At 38.2% G+C, this 19,806-nt stretch overlaps 1 protein-coding gene across 1 annotated transcript in view; it reads right to left on the bottom strand.

Annotated features, from left to right (window-relative positions):
• The window catches only part of srbd1 (S1 RNA binding domain 1), an 85,641-nt gene that overhangs the window by 64,115 nt on the left and 1,720 nt on the right, over positions 1-19,806 (bottom strand). The window contains exons 2-13 of the mRNA XM_037538307.1: positions 18,694-18,979; positions 17,859-18,110; positions 17,487-17,653; positions 15,859-15,976; positions 15,583-15,721; positions 13,556-13,652; positions 13,252-13,408; positions 6,017-6,120; positions 4,922-5,029; positions 4,411-4,568; positions 2,060-2,150; positions 1,695-1,802 (exon numbers count right to left, since the gene is read on the bottom strand). Coding sequence (XP_037394204.1) covers positions 1,695-1,802; positions 2,060-2,150; positions 4,411-4,568; positions 4,922-5,029; positions 6,017-6,120; positions 13,252-13,408; positions 13,556-13,652; positions 15,583-15,721; positions 15,859-15,976; positions 17,487-17,653; positions 17,859-18,110; positions 18,694-18,979 — 1,785 coding nt within the window. The remainder of the gene's footprint in view (positions 1-1,694; positions 1,803-2,059; positions 2,151-4,410; positions 4,569-4,921; positions 5,030-6,016; positions 6,121-13,251; positions 13,409-13,555; positions 13,653-15,582; positions 15,722-15,858; positions 15,977-17,486; positions 17,654-17,858; positions 18,111-18,693; positions 18,980-19,806) is intronic.

Raw genomic sequence — 19,806 nt, 5'->3', positions numbered from 1 at the left:
AGCTGATGTGATACCTAAACCAGTAACTCACTGATTAAGCAGAATTAAGACAGATCAGGTCACTGTACAGGTCACTATACAGGTCACTGACCTATACAGGTCACTGTATAATTAATAGAAGTTACTGAATAAGTCTTAACATAAATAGCTGCCTAATAAGTGTGCAGTTAGGGGTACCAAATATTTTGAGTTGAGAGAGGGCAATTGGAAGGCATTGTTGGAAGAAAACCTTGTATCTCTAAAACCACAATTTTACAGGAGCAGAGAAAAACCTACTTTACTTTTAATTTTACCAGACTTACAGACTCCAAGTTGTTTTGGGTCATTTCTTTTGGTCCATTGATGAAATTTACACATAATGTAAAGGACAAATATGAATATTGTGTATATTCATCTATTCAAACTTATCAGATGTCAGAAAATTTGAATACTGTCACATACCAATTAATTATATTACACATTATATCTTTGTAAACTTATTGTTTGTGTTTTTTGTCTTAGTTGATTGTGTTTTTAGGGATTTAGATTTTTGCCTACATGGAGATGCATTTTTGTTTTAATATTAACATCACCCCACCCAGGGACTGCAGATGAAAATTAGCTATTTGGATAAATCTGGCATATTTACATTATGATATCCTGATGTTGATTAATGTGCACTGTCCCTGTTAAATAAATAAATGAAGTAAATATCCTGTATCATGAAAATTTCTTGTACTATCATTATTTTTTTGGCATATCATCCACTTCGAGTTTTTGGCTTTAATCCTCCAAGAAGCAGAAACAGCAGCATCCTTAAATATCAAGACAAAATTTTCAAATAAGAAATTCAATCTGTATGATTTATTTCAACTAGCACTTTGCTTTCTTCACTTGGCTGTGACTACCAGCACCGGAAACAGTTCTAAAGCATGTGGCGCCCAGTGCCTGACAGAAGATGCAGTATTGGTTATGTGGAGATCTCAAATCTTCCACTTCCATTTCTGAACGGAGGTTGAAATGGATCCACTTGTGGAGTGCCTTGGATGTCGGTTTTGACGCATCACGCTTCGCTGAGAATTACTGAGGCTGACCTGGCAGTCCATCCAAGCTGCACTGAGCGATGCGGAGAGCTATACTGAAAACCGCCATCGCTGCACTCCATAAACGGCCACTTCAGAGCGGTTCTGGGCAGGCCTCCAGTCCGAACCAAAAGTCAACAAACACAAGTCTAGCTAGATGGAGAAAGAGACGATCCCAAATCTAGCCCATATTTGAGTTGGATGAGAGCACGTCGGACTGGATTGGTTTGAAGGACGGTGAGAAATATTTGTTTTTAATTAGAGACAGTCAAACAAGGTCCAGATACCATTTAAAATCCACAAGAGTTACACATTCCAGACCGGCTCCATTTCCTCTCCTGCCCTCCCTCACTCCCTCCCTCCTTCGTTCCACAGTTGCTATTTTCTTACCTCTGAGAGTTTATTGATCAAGTGTTTCCAAATTTCAATCTGTACTTGCACTTAAGATCCTAAGAGGAATTTCAACTCACTTCAAACAAACACAACTTGCCTCTCAGCTTTACTTAAGTGCTGCTTTGAATGATCAAGTTAGGATGACCTCTACTCTACCAGCCTTCATCTGATGCAGTCTAAGCAAAAATAACTAAATGAGTAAATGTTTATTAAAGTCAAACAGTTCATTTCTAATCTTACCAGTAGGACACATCCAAAGGCCTGAAGAAGCCATTTTTGATGAGATCAGCAAAAAAGGCCTCCGTTTCCCTGCATGCGGTGCCGTTTCCAATGACAACAGTCTGGCAACTGGGGTTTGAGAAGGTAAAGGAGAGAGAAGTGTCAAAAGCTTTTAAATGCTAATGAGACAAAAGAAGACCCTGCATTCATGTTTAGGTTATGAGTCCCTGCTGGACTAGAATTAGAGCAGAATTGCGCTCTATAGTAGATTATCTTGTAATATTTACAAACAGGTGACAACTGTTCAAAAGCTAATCAGAAGCTTGACTGCAGGTCATCATTTTTGCTACTTGGTCCTGTTATTGCTCTTTTCAAAAACGCAGTACCTGTATTCAAGCATGAGGTGGCGCAGTTTGTCAGCCTCTCTGTTCCTGCCTGAGCCATGCAGGTATACCACATCTGTGTGCAGGATCTGACCTGAGAAGACAAACACAAAACAGGACAGAAGCCTTAAACCGTGTGTGTTTGTGTGAAAGACAAAGACAAGAGAAAAATTGCAATTTGAGCCTTGAACCTAGGACATAGCCAGACTGTCAGTTCACTGTGGTTGAATTGTCATGTACACAGGACATATGCTTTTGGTTGCTCCTGATTGGTCTAACAATCTACAGGTAGTTCACAAGCTCTGTACTATTCGATCAAATTTCCTTATTTAAAGCTTAAGACAACGTTATTACCTTAAAAATTATGTGCGTTCAAAATGTGATTTCAATATAAAAAGTATTCAACTGTCAGCCCTAGTAAGAGTAATGCAATACTAATAAACTAAAAAGTACTAATAAAGTTATCTAAAGAGAATAAATAAGATGTATACTAAAATATTACTCAAGTACTACTTTGAGTTATAAAGTTAAGATCACCATTACCAAAACAAAAAAGTTTTACTAGATTTACTGACTAACTTGTCAGCTTACTTCAAACATTAGTTCAATTTAAAAGGCACAACATTTCTGCTAGACCTTCAGGTTTAATAAAGGTCACACCTGTTACTCTAAAATAAAAAGAAAATAGTGAAATCACACATTAGCTATTGAATTAAGATGATGAGTTGTGAAAAACACAGAGCTATACAGTAACAATTGCAACAGAAAGTTAAATAATTCATTAGAAATAAACTGGCATCTTTTTTTAGAAAAGCCCTTTCCCAACAGATTTGTTCTGTGCTTTAAATGAAAACCTGAAAAAGGAAAAAAAATAAAATAATCATGCTTCATAGCGGTTGACAAAAATTGGTACCTTCTTGGACAGAATACACACCACGGTAGAAAATATCTTTCAGTCATAATTTTAGAAATCACCTGCCCTGCATCTTCTGGGAATAGGAACAGAATGTGTTTTTGATACTAATGGCAGGGTTTTGTGTTTAATTGTTGTTAGTTTTGGTGAAAAAAATGGATCCTAATTCGGTGGACCAGTCCCTGTCCACCACTGTTGAACAATGGCTCTCTCAAGTTTGTGTCCTACAATTTAAGTAATCAAAAATACATATTCTGGAACCTCTGACCCCTTTGGACTTTCCTTATTAAAATCTTCTGTATGTCGGCCCACTGTGTGAGATCTAAATGTATGACTGTTATTATTTAGTGCAAATTAATAAAAGAATTCCACTTCTGTAATTCTCATCCTCTTTTAGGATATACCAGTCATGCCCCCCTCCCTCCAGGAGGGACAGCACCGCTGCCATCTGCAGTCAGCTTAAAAGAAGCAAGCTAATCCTACCGGACACCACCGGAGAGCAGAAGGTCATCTGACCACACTCCCACAGACCTGTCACAGTCAAGCTGAGCTTGGCATGAAGTGTTTTTATGTGTGAGTGTGTGTGGATACATGTGGTGCTGCTGCAGGGCAGGGGGTAAAGCATGGCAATGCCACCTGACACACACCCGCCAGGCCGATCGCCCGTGAGCCGGGCACACACTGTCCAGCATGGTGGCCCGCTCACTGCGAGGGCACAATAGGCACTCACCCTAACACTTGCAAATCAGATCACAATTAATTCATGTTACCGTTTCATGGACTTGCTCTGTTGGGACTGACAGTTTATAAATTTCTCTGGGTGCACTGGTAATGATTAAGAATTTTCTGTTTTTGTCTTGTTAAGCAATCAAATCTGTTCTAAATATTAAATAAGATAAAAGACAAATATATTGTATTATTTGCATTTGGAAAAAACAACAGTGCTGATAGTTTGCAATAAGAATTCACATTTAAATGTCAACTTGATTAGATATTCTTTCTATAAAATGAATTTATTTTTAACTTTGGAGATATATAAATTTATCAAGAGTTCGAATGAAAGAAGCATGAATTTCAGAAACATTGTGTTGTTACCCACATGAAGAAATCAGCATTGTATGGTTGTACAAACTACAGACTCTGAAAGCATTTACTGATTAACATTGCTGTTAAATAATACACTTTCTATTGCATCCCAATATTCAGATGAAATACGGCACAGGATCATATAAGACATTCGGGCTATGAGCATTTTCATACAACTAGAATAATCAGTTAAATTACAATTACACAGCTATCTCAGATGTACAAGACGTATCCAAGTGTCCCACTTCATAACAACCGAGCATTTCTCCTAAGAGTTGTGAGCTGAAATTAATGTCACATTAAAAATTACCAGAAACAAGGCAAAGCAGACAGTGGCTGTGTAACATGCTCTTACTGGTAGGGGACAGGATGGCCAGTTTGCAGCCGTGGCGGTATCCTGGGTCCACCCCCAGGATGACACGCCCACGTACCGGACACATCAGCAAACGCTGCCGCAGGTTACGCACAAACATAGCGATAGACTCCTTCTCTGCACTAGTGGTCAGCTTGGTCCTGTGTGTGTGTGTGTGTGTGTGTGTGTGTGTGTGTGTGTGTGTGTGTGTGTGTGTGTGTGTGTGTGTGTGTGTGTGTGTGTGTGTGTGTGTGTGTGTGAGAGAGAGAGAGAGAGAGAGAGAGAGAGAGAGAGAGAGAGAGAGAGAGAGAGAGAGAGAGAGAGAGAGAGTGAGAGTGTGAGAGAGTGTGAGAGAGAGTGAGAGAGAGTGAGAGAGAGAGAGAGAGAGAGAGAGAGAGAGAGAGAGAGTGTGAGAGAGATTTTCTGTTTAGCATTAATTAAGTTTGATCTTATATTTAAGTTCTATTCTGGGAATTAAAACTGTAACACTAAAGGAACATTAAAAAAGAGAAACCTATATCCTCTGCAGAGGAGGGGCATTATGAGCCGCTTGTAAGAATCCTCCACAGCAGCATTTAAAATCTTCATCAGCTCTGGCCGTGCAAACCCCTGTGGCCTCCACCTGCAACACAATTGACACAAACGATGAAGCACATACACCACCTTACACAAAACACTAAAATAAAATTAACAAAAGGGCAATTTCTGTATTTACTGCTAGCAATTATTTCTTTAATATTACAGGCTTTAAGAATGTGAGCTATATCCATTCGAATGCAATTAAAAAGACTAGTGTCTTCTTGCTGTACGAATTTTTAATTACGATCATTAGAGAGCTTGAAGAAGCATTCTATTGTTATCTCTCATACTTCTTATTCTTCTTTCATATTCTTCTGTGATTAATCCAGCCCGAACCGCTTAACGCACAGACTCCGTTCAAACTGCGTTTCGAAGGTCTCGGCACTGTGACTTGTGCTATGTATTGGAGTCGATTGGTTTGGTAGTTTTTAATAAAATTTTATTTAAAAATTAAAAACCTCCCATAAGAATGAATGCCGGAATGTTCAGAACTTCAAATTCTAACGGACATTGATGATGTCACAGCAGGCCACTCAGTCTCACAGACACAGCTGATCACGCAGGGAATCTGCTTTAAAATCCTTAAACTTTCACCTAGAAACTCCTTTTCAGTTTTAAATGGTAGAGAAACTTGTCCTTTCTGAAACCTCAAAATATCTCATCATTTTATCAAATAGCTTTAGAATTATTCATACTAACTTAGCAGAAATACTTTGCCAGAAAAAGCGACTCCTACATCACATAAAAGCTCTTTGAATTTCAGTGATAAAGATGTAGTTCAAATTTTGCAATCTATGAAATGAAGAAAAATATGGAGAGAATCTTGTTCAATGTTGCCGAAAAAAATGCATATTGTACCCCAATTGCCCTGAAACCTAGAACACTTACTCAGAGCCTAGCATAATCATCAGTCACACCTGGCAGTGTGAAAATCAGCTGCTGACTTAACGCTAAGCAAGCTTCAGCAATCAAACACACAGAAAAAGAAAAAGGGTTGTGCGTGTGTGTTCTGGTGAGGTGGGAAGCTGACCTGACGCTGACACACCACCTACAGAAGTCAGTCTTCACCCAGTCGGGGATGTTAACTTTCACTGACAGGATCTTCAGATTTTCCCCTCGGTTAATGGCCAGTGTCTGAAACGAGAGGGTAACCTGTAGAGACAGCAGACACACGGCCTGGCACGGTAGAGCACTGTCAGTACCACCCCCTCCTGTTTCCTACTAAAACAAGTCCATGTGGGTACACGCACACATACAAGCACACATGTGCACCATAGTGAAAAAAAAAATTGCCTCTCTCACTTTTCCCCAGCTGGTCTTCTAAAGGAAAGTGACATGCTGTTAAGCAAATAGTTTTAAGTGTCTGACCTTTTCCAAGGAAAACCTTTTGGGGGGAAAAAGAAGGAAAAGATGACCCATCAATCGGGACTTGAAGCAGAAGAGCAAAGCTGACAAATGCCACCAACCCCCAACACACATACACATACGCCCAGCACTGAGAGCGCAACAGACCCTTCACATTACTAAACAGCTAATAGCCTGATCAGGCAATAAATTAATGCAGCCAGAAGTATGATGAAAATTATATTTGCTTATTTTGGCATATCGCTGCCCTAAGGCGGCTCCTTACTTTTGTCATGCGATGTTTATTTCATTTGAAGTTTTGTGTCAGACATGGAGAACATCACACATCCGTCTAACTTTTTACGTCCAAGCCCCTCCTCACCTCTGGCTTATGGCTGGTGAGCAGAGCACATATCATCAAGGAATATACAAAGTCATTCGTTCACAATCACACAGAGAGTGAAAGTGACCAGAGCTCTCCATGAATCACCATCGACAACAAACTGCAGTACTGCAAGGCAAAGCTCAACATAAAAAGAGAAAAAGAGAGAGAGGACAAAAAAGACAGACAGCATGGGTCAGAGAAATGAACAAAACTCTTGGCAACCACACCTTGCGTGAGATACACGTAACAGTAAGACGTAGCACCCTATAAGTGTATATATGCTGGGGAGAAGAGAGTTACACCTCTATTAAATCACACTAAATTTCATATCCAAACTGCAGTTTGCCTTGATGTAGCAACAAACACACAGAAAACATAATACATACAGACACAAACGTTACGAATCATATTGCAGTTAATATCTATAGAAAAAAGCAAGTGCAGTTTTTTTCAATACTAATTTTGCTCTCCTTTCCTTTTAGCCAGTCCTTTAAAATGTAAAACACAATTCGCCTTAATTTTAAGCCTAAAAACATACTTTTTAATCCTGCAGTCATCATTTGCTTTGGAATAAATTTCTAGCAAATTTCACATTTCTCATATTCCATTCTGTACAAATCTGGTCAAAATCATTGCACTCGAACATAAGAATATCAAACATCATCAGCAGAACAACATCTGACCGTTATGAGGTAAGACCGAGCTTCAGAAATACAACACAATATTGTTTTAAAAAGATGTCTAACACTGTAACTTCAGAACTCTCGCCGATATCTCTCAGAGCCCATATGTCAAACACCTGGCCCGCGACACAATCCTCTCCAGCATATAAAAGTATTTTCATTTTCTGTTAATTCTAGCCTGTTTCACAATTCGCTGCACTTTAATCCCAAACTTGCACTGCAACGTAATTTGTGCTCTGACTCTCCTACCCCAGCAGTTAAATCTCAATTCTACACAGTTCCACACCAATCATATGACCAGCTGCATTTTAGGTCCAGGTTCAACCAATATCAACATCTAATGCTAGTTCAGCAGCTCAGAAGCTCAGAAATTGAGCCCAAGTCTTAACTTGCAGCAAAGAAAGATTGCCAGGTGTCTAGGTTAAGCAGATAGAGTAGGTAAGTTTAAAAGACTGAGCTCCTAGGAAAATTTATTTCAAGTATTCATGCAATATTTCAAGGTCTACTATGAGTGCCTATATTTTATTGCTGAAGGTTTTGCGTTTTTTAAATTTATTTCTGTTTATTTATTGTTTATTTATTTAGAATAAACAATGACTAGTTTGGGTTATAGCATGACACTAATTAAAAAAATCAAGAAAAACGAACTTTCTCTGGCCCACAGATTTGCTGAGGTTTTTTTTTAACACGGCCCCTTTAGGTCGAGTTTGACACCCCCGTCTTAGAGGAATAAAAAGATCAGTAGAGGAAAAACTGTAAATAAAATGTCTATTCAATGAAAGTACATATCAAACACACAAAAATGTCTACTTAATGGAACGGCTATAAGCTAATTTTATCACATTTTGAGGAAAATGCTGTAATCTGTTGCACTTAATCTTTTTTCCTGTTCTGAGATCTAAAAGGCCAGAATTCAATATTTTAACTCTGAATAAGGGGAAAAGGCTAAATATTCAACATATCATGTTCTTCAATAACAATGAAATCATAATTGGAAAAATATGAGGAATGTAAGCTACAGAAATGAATATTATTCTAAAGACTTGAGCGATTCCGATTCAATATTTACTTTCCAAATAAGGTGAAGGAATGGCAATGGAAAAGAGCAATAGGAAGGCCTCAATAAAAACAACAGGAACAGCTGAACTTTTCACTCCTTATCTTTTAACACAGAGAAAAAACATACATACACAACACAGGGATTAAGATACACCAGTGATTGTTCTCAGGACGCAAGAAATATTCAATTTTTGGAGTGAAGTAGAGCAAAAAAGAATTTATTCATGTGAATGAATATCTTAAAGGCTCGAGCTGCAGGAAATACTGAAATAGCTGCTGTAATTTATAGCTTTGCCTCTCCAGACAGGTTTGCACACAGTGGAGGGACATGAAAGATTTATTTGAGTCATTCAACAATCAGAATGATTCTACTTTAATTACATGACAACAGTTTGTACTTCGTTAATTTACTAGAAAACTAAGTGTGAATTTCTGTTATTTACTGATCATCAGAAAACATTTTACTTCCATCAATTCACCTGTCCCAGAAACCTCTCTGTGACAGAAATGTGAACACTGCAGTGTGCAAATCTTTGGAAAGGCATAGCTGTAAGCATGTATGCCAGCAAATTTCCCTCTTCTCCTCATTCTAACATCAGGCAAGAACAGCACGTGTGTGATCCAATTAGAGCTGCTTTTACAAAATCAAACTCAGGATGGCAAATCTTAAGAGGAAAGAGACAGAATTAATAGTGTACTGACAACCTACATTAAAAGCAGAGCTGAAAAATATATCTCACTCTCTGCAAGTTAGATGCTCTCTAACATTCTGAGTGGTATTGGGACTACTGAAATTGCTGCACGATCCAAAACAGAGGTACTATAAGATTCAAGTTTCAAATCTGGACATAAAACTCAATGGAGAAGATTAAACCACATAATTCTAGAAGATATAACATCAAATGTCTGAATTTAGATGTAAGCAAGTGTATATATACATATATATATATATATATATACATATATATATATATATATATATATATATATATATATATATATATATATATATATATATAAAAAACACTGTACACTTACTATAGGTGTGTTATATGTATGTCAGGGCTGAGAATAACCAGTCAAGCTCAGCATAGCACACCGGTCAGAAACACAAGTCAGCTTCACAACCCACTATATCTTAACAAAGGCCATGTTCATGTGTCACTGCTCAACCACTAAAGCTCCTCAGATACACATTTACACAGACATAATTACGCATCCCAATAGCTGAGTGAGAAAGATGGAGCACTTTATATACAGTCAACACACAGCACTACAGGATCATATAGCGGAGGGGGGGTGGGGGTCGGGTTCTTACTCTTATACGGCTCTAGAATCCGGAAAATATAAAGCACAACTAGATCCAGGTTTAGAGTAGTCGTTGAAAGGATTAGTAGATTAGTAGATCAAGTGTGTAGTAGATATTTTATGTATTCTAAACCATGTCTATGCCAATTTTTTATCTTTCCATGTTCAGATTAGGGATGCACAATTTTGCTCCAAACATGCAATACATTATTTTGATTTTGGCCAACCTGTGTTGCAATTTTCAAAAAATTTTAAACAAGCAACATAATTACATTCACAATGTATTAAAATGCTGCTGCTTGCGCTGTATTATGGCATTCCTTCTTCATCCAAGAGATTGGCACACAGACCAATGTTTCACAGCAGCAGCACATTCACATATGCACACGTCTGGGGACAAAGAGTGAACTGAATTGAACTTACCAATTACCAAAGACCCATTATGTGTAGTAATCCTAACTCTGACCCTCCAAATAAATCAATCAATAACTAAATGTGGTCCTGTTAGTTTTAAGGGTTGCATGTAAGGGTGCATTTTCTATTTAAAAACAACTACATTCCCAACTGTGAAGTAAGAAAAATACACATACTGTTATACAGATGTGAGGGAATTTTCACAAGTGCAGAAATACAGGCATGCACATACATAAATCTGGCCTTAATACACTCACTTCTGATGTGCTAAATCAAACAAGCAAGTACGTGTGTGCACACATGCCTCCTGTCACAACACATCCCACACTGCTCCCCAGCTAACAAAGCCACGAAAAGGTTCATTTTAGCCGCAGTGCGACAGCTCACAGGTCACAACCAGCTCAAATTAACACCCGCTGACAGTCTGCATCACCAAATTAATAACGTCAGCCACACTGAACGCTTCAGAGGAGACAAGCCTTCCACCACTCATTCATTCACTCACTCACTCACTCATCCACCCACTTGCTCTCTCTCTCTGCGTCCCCCTCTCTCACAGAGCCCACGAGCAGCTGTCATCATGCAAGAATGTCTGTCAATCTTAGCCCCTAATCCAAAGCCACGTGGATGGGGACATGTCACATATGTTAAGGAGGGGAGAGGGGGAATGACTGGAGGACAGAGAAAGGGGATAAAAGAAAAAGGATAGAGGGATGAAAGGATGACAGAGCCACTGTGACATGTGGCCTGCAACCAACTCTGAGTAAAGCATGGTGCCAGCAGTCGGGGCGGCTTCCATACTGAGGTAGCACTAAGCACCACTGACAGGAGAGCTTTGCAGAGTGGCACAGAGGACTTGGGGAAATGCCACAGGACAGACGTTGCGTACAGAAAGGTGGGGAAGGAGATGTGTGTCTGTACAAGTGTCCATATGATGTAGCGTCTGGCATTTCAGGTGGCTATTACAGCATACTAACGCCACTTTTCCACCACCAGCTGGAATCACAGGCAATCATCATAGGCAAGTCACCAAGCAACATGCAAATGGAGCTAGTTCCAGATTTAGCTCGTTCACAAGCACAAACACTAGGAAGGTTCTATTTATATACTCTACCCAGTAAAATGTAAAGAAAGAATATCAGTAAGTTATACAGTCAAACTCCATGATCTTTCTAAATATAAGTTAACACAACCTTTACATGAAACAAAGATAAAATAGTACATGAAAAATAAAATGTGGCAAAATGTAATAGCAGTAATTATGCATTAAAATCTGCAGAAGTGTGTTGGATGTGGAGTTTATTTATACATTCTCTATTTACGCATTTATGATCAATAAAACATGGAATTCGACCAGGGTGCCCAAACTTTTGCATCCAAGTTTATTCACTCTGATAAACTGTCAGCAGAAATATTAATAGAATGCTCCAGAGTTTTACAACCAAATCTCTAGCCACTGCATATGCTGTGTGGCTGATTACAGATGCAAATGATTTCAAAAGTTATCCTGTACTAAAAAAATAGAAAACCTGTTAACTTAAAACTCAAACATAATGGGAACAATTGGGGGTAACACTTCATTTGGATAGCCCAACTTAGATGCTTTGTTCATACTTAATTTACTTACAAGTTACATTTGACTAAATACCTACTAAACTGGCCATAATTTTCTTTATTTCTAAACCTTAACCCAATACCTAAAACCCAACCCTCAAACTAGTCCTAGCTCTAACCCTGGTCCAAATCCTAACCATCACCCCACCACTGTGTAGAATCAACTGGGTTTCAACAGATAGTTTGTTACTCATTTGAACATATATAGACAATCTACAGGGGACAATAGTGGACTATCCAAATAAAGTGAGAGCCAACTGGGCTTTAAGGATGGGATTTTCAGCTAAACTTGATATCACCACAAGTCTTATGCTGCATTTACATTATGATGGTAGATGGTTGACAGGAAAGCAGATATTCCTACTGGCTACTGGCTACTGGCTACTACACACAGTAGAGTCACTGACATATCCCTATTGTACTACATTAAAATGAGACAAATCCATAGCAAGTGACGTAGCTTGTTTTTGAAAACCGACAGTATAAAGTCCTCAAGATAAACACGCAAATGCTAACCATCTGTTTTCACTTCAGCTAGTGTTACTAGCTCAGTCACATTGTTGGTGTTTACATTCATAGCACTCAGCAGATGCTCTTATCCAGAGCAACTTATGTAAGTGCTTATTGTACGTCACCTTGTATCTTTTAACTCAGACAGGAGTGCTTTTCTGCAACACTTGCTCTGTGCTATAGTTGTTCTTTGCACTCTCTGCTATCTGGCTCCACAGATCCTCTTGCAGTTCTGTGCTTCTTGGTAGCATTTAGTCAGCTGCAGGAATCTTTCAAAGCTTCTTCTGCTGGACTAAACTGATAAGAAACCCTAAACATAAGATGTATACCTTACAATGGCCTCTGGTGGAGTAATGAGTTCATCTCATGCTTAAACTTACCATTTTTTTTTTTAATTATTTTAATTTATTTTATTTTTTAAGTCAAATATTCTGATTCATCACAATCTGACTCATTGGGGACTTGTCAAGTTCTATTATTAAAAAGAACATGACAAACTATTTTAGTGATGTGGAATTCTCTTTGGTTTTCACAGGCATAATCAAAACTAAACACCAGAAACAATGAGGGAAAGCAAATGTAACTCTGCAGTTCCAATGTTCAAGGATCAATAAAATGTCAAAACAAAGGCTTTGGTAAGACACTCTCATATGTTTTTTGTTCTAAGATGTAGTTCAGAATGTGTTGTATGGTCATATATTTCAAGTATTTATTCTTGGATTTTATTCTTTGATTTAAACTGAAAAACAGTGAAACATTTCTTTAAATTGGCAGAACGAACAAAGAGCCCCTCGTCAATCGAGACATGAGAAGTGTGTGTAAATTAGCGGTTTTAACATACAAATTTTTTTTTTATTTGTAATTGTAATTTGACCACTAAAATTACTGCAATTACTAAAAATCTGTGTCCTGTGAAAGCTGTTAGAACAGTGAAGGCTGTTTATGTACCTGATGGTGCTGGATACGCTGTATGTTGCAGCTGAATTCACTGTACAGGCTGAACTTCGAGATATCTTTGGGCTTGCTCTTCTGATCTGTCTGCTGCTGCTCTTTCAGAGCTGTTTTAGACACTGTTGACTGGAGTGTCACATTACTCCTGTCACACCTGTGAGGGGACATATACACACAAGTGTTTGTTTGCAATTGCGAAACGTAAGAATACAGAACCAGATACCTAAAACAACTATTCAAGAATGAGGCATTTGAAAATGAAAAGCAATAAAATGTTGGATGGTGCGGATGTGTATCTCACAGTGATCGGACATAAGTCAGTGTCTCTCCATCTTTCGCTATCATATCAGCCAGGATCTGCTCCACACCTGTGGATACCTCTTCAAGAGTTGACAAGCCTGTGTAACCCACACAACACACAAGCTTACTACACAGTCACTCATAACAGGATACATACACTTTTCTCATAACACTCAAACACTCATCACCACTCCATCAGGTCACAAGACCGACAAGACATGATGGTCAGGAAAATACCTCTAAAAGACACCTCAAAACATGAGGTGATTAAATGTATAATTAAAATACATTACACAACACTTCCATCCTGCAATGCAATGTAGATGCAATCACAGTCACAACATTTAGGATGAGAAATGTTTGGAAGATTTTCAATTCATGCTCCAGACTGGCTCATGTCACAGTGCTCTGCTGCCCTCTAGTGACCATTAAAGCTGTTCCTTGAAGTGATTTTCAGGCAAAACAAACAGTTTTTCAGGAACACTCCTGCTCATAATATCAAACTTGCTTAAACTGTGAAATGTATATGAACTCTCAGCCAAAGCATAGACATATGAATGAGAGCAGGGGTGGGTGATATGAACTCCTTATACCATTGTGTTTTTTACTATTCAGATGGTAAAGAATTGGGAATTCTTATTGATTCTGATATCAGTTACAATAATAATAATAATAATTCAATTTTATTCGCCCCTCAAGGTTTGAAAGGGGGCGCACAGTGGTGCAGTTACTACTTCTGCTGTTAAGATTATTAATTAAATTATTGAGATTTATATTTCAGTTGTTCACATTCTCTGTTGCTCATGTTTATTATTTTAGCAAGACTGGCTGGCTGTACAATTTTAAAAATCAAATTCAATGCAGTTCAACACCTTTCAGAACTCAACAGAGCAAAGTAATAGCATTTCTAATAATGCACATTAACTCAAATATGGCATGTATTAATGTCAATTTTATTCAAACTGACTGGTTGAGAAAACATGGACATACGGTCTGAGACTGCACAATCCTTACAAGACCTTTTACAAGACCCTTTCACTGTCCTCTAGTCCTACATCACATACATGGTGGATTTTGACCATAGTACCACTGTCAGATTGATCTTTCTGGACAGCTGCATTTTCGGCAGCTATTTGCTTTATCATAAATAATATAGCTGCACAGTGTAGGCAAAAATTATGCTACTATAGTAAAATCAGTTCATTTTAGTGCATAACACGACATTCTAGACTTATAGGTTTTGTTTTAGCTGACATTTTCAAAATTACAAATTTTATGGTGTGTTTAACACTCATTACATCTGACTGACCTCATCTGATTTAATATTCTGTAGTGCAATCACTTTTTTTAGTATTAATTTGAGCACAGTAATATACATATTGAGCTTTTCTTGGATTACTTATGTGAAGCAAACCCTAGCCACACACTGGATTTTACGTGCCCATGTTTAGATAAGAAATGTCGTTAAACACAGTGAAAACACTGCCACTGTAGACATTACAAGTTTTCATACACCACAGTAATACAGTTAAAAACTGCGGACATATAAACCACTTTTTTAAACTTCTGACAGCACACCAAATCGCTGCAGGGTATGGATAATTTCCATTTTTTGTCAGCTCTACGACAGCACAGTAAACAGCACTAAAAAGAAATAAACGATTGGATCAGGCTTATTCTAGCTGATACCAGATCCATTAAAATAGTCCAGAATCAGCCATTCCTAAAGTTATTAGCAGTAATAGTAAAAATTAATTTTTTGATATTTTATGACCGCAATACTTTAAAATCTAACCTAAGACTTCATAAGCCTTTTTAAGGATCTACAGGAGACCAACTTGGGGCCAGAGCTATTTGTGGTTTGTTGTTTTTGGGCTTATCATAGTGTTCATGGTATGGGGGAAAAAAATCATGGTATAACATTACATTGGTATTCATTCTTATACTGGTGTACCTCTCACCCCAATGAGAATCACATAAACAATAATATGTCATGAATGTTTGTTGTGCGGGTTCCCTGTGCAGTACCTTCAGTGTTGGGTTTGATCCATGAGTGCAGGTCAAGCGTTTGGGGCGAATGCAGCAGAGCTAGAGCAGCTGCTTCCAGACCCAGCTGCTTTGCTCGCCGCGCTTTCGTTAACTTACTGCCCTTCTTATATGGAGCATACTGTAAACAACACAATGCTAATATTATATATATTATATAAATATTTAAATATATATATATTTAATTTATAAAAATATTAAGTAATATATATATATATATATAAGAAAATTATTTAAAGACACAAATTGTGCACTGACCACATGGTCCAGGTCATCAGCACTCCTGCAGTTCTGCAGAGCCTGCTCCAGTTCAGAGGTCAGAACCCCCTCTTTCTTCAGTGTTTGGGTGATGGACTGACTCTTCTTTGCCACTGAGCTAAAATACACACACACAAACATGCCACTTTATTATAAACACAGTCTCCACTGCCATCTACTGCTCAAAATATGGCATTTTCTTCAACACAGCATTATTTCTTTGGAAAGATCTGATCAAGCGCAATGAGCACACAAAATAATGAACATGCTAAATGCTAGCAGTTTATTTTTAAGTCAATAAATACATAACTAAAACATGCATATTTTCTCAAATTAATTCTAATTAAAACTGAGCATGTTCTAACAACAAAATGCAGCTTGAATGCTGCTTAATCAAAAGGATCCTTCAAATGTAATCAAGAAATGCAGCATACATTCTATCAATTTTCAAGGATGTTACTACAGTATTTTTTACTGTGTTGTCACCCACAACCCTTTGTGGGCATGTGTCTGACCCAAAGAAAGTTCACAAGAAGTGTCAGCAGATAAAACCAATGTAACTGCAACTATGTCTGCCAAGCTCATGTTCACATCTAAGCTGCCAATGTAAGTTGCGTTCCAAAAGCAGCTTTCGTTTATGTATGAGTTTTTTAAATGTATAATGACTGAGGGTTTAACAACACATCATGATTCTGCGATATCACAACGCAAAGCTGTGACAATGGACTGTGGAGAATGTCATTCTACTAATCTAATGTAACTGCACTGCATAACCATCAAAGTTTGCAACCAACCAGCAGTAATTAAAAGCAGTCTCCAGCACTCTTCCTCCCAGCTCAACTGTTGCTAAAGCTGCACTCTCTAAGATTTGGGGATTTTGGACCTCTCTGGTAGAAATGTGTAACTGCATGCAGCGTGCAGAAGCACATTCTGTAATGTAAGTTGTACTTTGGACTTCAACAATCATATGAAACTGCCATTCACTAGCACAGAGTTTCAAAAGAGAACTCTCTCACTTGGTGAAGGACATGTCTGATAAGTATTCCAGTGAATTATCTACTACGGTCATCATATCTTCATCAGTATAAAGATTGATTTTGCATTTGAGATCTAAACATCGAGCCAGACCTTTTTTCTGAGCCTGCGTGGCTTACATGAATACAAAATACATATAACATGTTCTTAAAAATGCCAATGCAATGGCTCAGACTTCTTATTTCAGGCTTTCCAGGGTGCCTAACAGCAGCGCATGCACAGCATATTTTGTTTTTTTTTTCCCTCCAAAATTCCTGTTCAATTGCTGTTCAACATACTGCAAGGATACCAAATTGTGAGCCCAATATCATGCATTTGCATCAAATTGTATCATTACACCTAGAATAATGACAAATAAAATTAAAATTAAATAAAATAAATAAATAAAATGTATTTTTATAAAAGGGGCTAGCTATCCTTAGCCCATTGTTTGGCTGACACGAACGGTAAAAGTGCTACAGACTGTACTACATAGAAGCTCTCACCTCACTGTGCTTCTGAGACCTACTGATTTTTCAGTGATAACCTCAAATACTCATTACTCCTAATGTACATGTCAGATGTACACTGTTCCACTCTCTCTGTTCACTCACCAGAGCTCCTCCAGAACAAGCTGCACATCCCTTACAGCATCCGCATCCATGTGGTTAATCAGCTCCTTCCTGTAGCGCACTATGAAAGGGATAGTGTTCTCATCCCGCAGCAGATTAACGATGTTACTACAAACCCACTCCTTCACTCCACTCTTCTCGGCTAAAACCTAAACCATAGTCAAGCACACACAATATCCGGAGACACTACAGAAACTATAGAACTTTCCAAATTCATATTTTTTGCAATTTACATGTCTTAAAAAACTTCTAATATATGTAATACATTCAATAAACAGAAATTATGCACAATGATGGACATAACTGTAGAGCACAGTGGCTTGAAGACTTCAGGATCCTAAAGTACTAACGCACCTTAATGAGATCCCAGGTCATCTGCAGTTCATCACCTAAAGAATTCCCAGACTTCAGCTTGATTGGTCTGCCCTGAGGTGCAGTTATGGTCTTCTGCTTCTTCTGCGCAGGCTCATCAAAGGTGAAGTCATCCTCAGGCTCCTCTTTCTTTACCATAGAGGTTGGTTTACTGGACGATGGCTCCTCACCCAGCAAAACCCCTGTGGTGGCAGTGCTGATACTGAATGCCTGGTCCATGCTAAAGGACTGCCTCTGAAAGACACAGCAATTGGCAGCAGAGACATTTTCTAACATTAGACAACACTATAATTAAAAATATTAATAGAAAAAGTATTTACAAACATAGATTTAAAAAAAAAAATCTATCTTTACACTCACTAGCAACTTTATAAGGTCCGCTTACCTTGTAGAGTCCACTATATGGACTTTGTCATTTTAATGTACAATTACAGACTCAACTGATCAACAATCCTCTCATTCATTGCTTGTCAGTTTCTGACCACAAGACTACTGCTGGCCAAATACTACTTTTGTGACTTATGATTCACAACACAGTCTGTCAGAGAATGGTCCACCATCTAAAAATTTCTTGGAAACAAGGAAGAGCTAGAGGACGGATAACACATACTGTACATGGCAAATCGCAGACTATAGACTCTATCCAGCAAAATGGACCTTTAAGCTACATGTTCACATAAAAATAAAGTGAATGTTTACCGTTATATTTGATTTAGAACACAGTGCCCTTTAGTAATGAATCTCAAGTCATGAGATCTCTGACAAAATTAACCTCATGTATTAGCTGACAGTCCTTTTACAAGACACACAGGCTTACCTCCTCCTTAACCTTGACTTCATGTAATGACTCAACCTGCGGGACGATGCCTTCATTTTTCTCATCTTCTTTCTTTTCATCAACAGCCTTCTTTACTTTTGTGGCCCTTGGAGCTCTGGGCTTTCTCACAGCTTTTGGCTTGGGTTCTTTAGGTTTGGCTGCTCGTTTCACAGCTGGTTTCTTCTCAGCTGCTTCATCTTTCTTCAGCCTACCCCTTCCTTTGGTTTTCTCTTTCACCTCTGGTAGCCATTCTTCTGGTTCCTCCTCACTTACTGGACAGCCTGACCTGGAGAGACAGAGTGAGAGCTTACAACTTCTTATCATTTTCTTTGACACAAACAGGTTGTTATAGTTACTCTTATGTTAATATATATGTCCAAACATAATGAGAGACTGCACTGAATGATTAAACTCAGCTAATTTAAGGTGTACCTGATACAGGTATTCAACTGGTCACACACAACGCAATTCCAAGTGTCAACTAGGAGGGTATAAATCCTCCCAGCATTGTACTTGTGTTCTCTAGAATGATGGAGCTCCATCCAATATCTTTAGGGTGAGTTGGAGTGGTGTTTGTGACCCAAAACTATATCAATAACAGTACCTGACCTAACTAATGCTGTTGATTCTGAATGCAATCAAAACCTCACAGTAATGTTTCAGCAGTTAGTATAACATCTTCCAAGCAAAGTAGAGGTTGTCACTGCAGCATAAAAAGAAGCAAACCCACTATAAAACCTTTGCTTTCAGAAGAAATGTTTGATGAGCAGGTGCAAACTTGTGGACATACACTCTTTAAAAAGATGCTTATTCACGGATTCTTTAGTAAAGACAATGGTTCTATATAGTCCCATGAACACTGAAAGAACAATGTGCATGTTTATATGATGCTCTGCATGGTGAAATGGTTCTTCACATTGATAGAGACATTATTTCATGTGTATTTTTCATTTTTTAACTTCAACTCCTTGAGACCACCGGTGGTTCGAAAATGCACTTCGTCATATTCTTTCATTTACAACTTTCATATTTCATAAGCTATATTCAAAAAGTGGGTGTCATGAGAGCTGTAACTGTCTTCTTTCCAGTCAAATAGATGGACAATGTAATTTA

This window comes from Pygocentrus nattereri, chromosome 5 (genome assembly GCF_015220715.1).
Source record: "Pygocentrus nattereri isolate fPygNat1 chromosome 5, fPygNat1.pri, whole genome shotgun sequence".
Classification (NCBI taxonomy): domain Eukaryota; kingdom Metazoa; phylum Chordata; class Actinopteri; order Characiformes; family Serrasalmidae; genus Pygocentrus; species Pygocentrus nattereri.
This window is presented reverse-complemented; position numbering and strand designations above follow the sequence as displayed.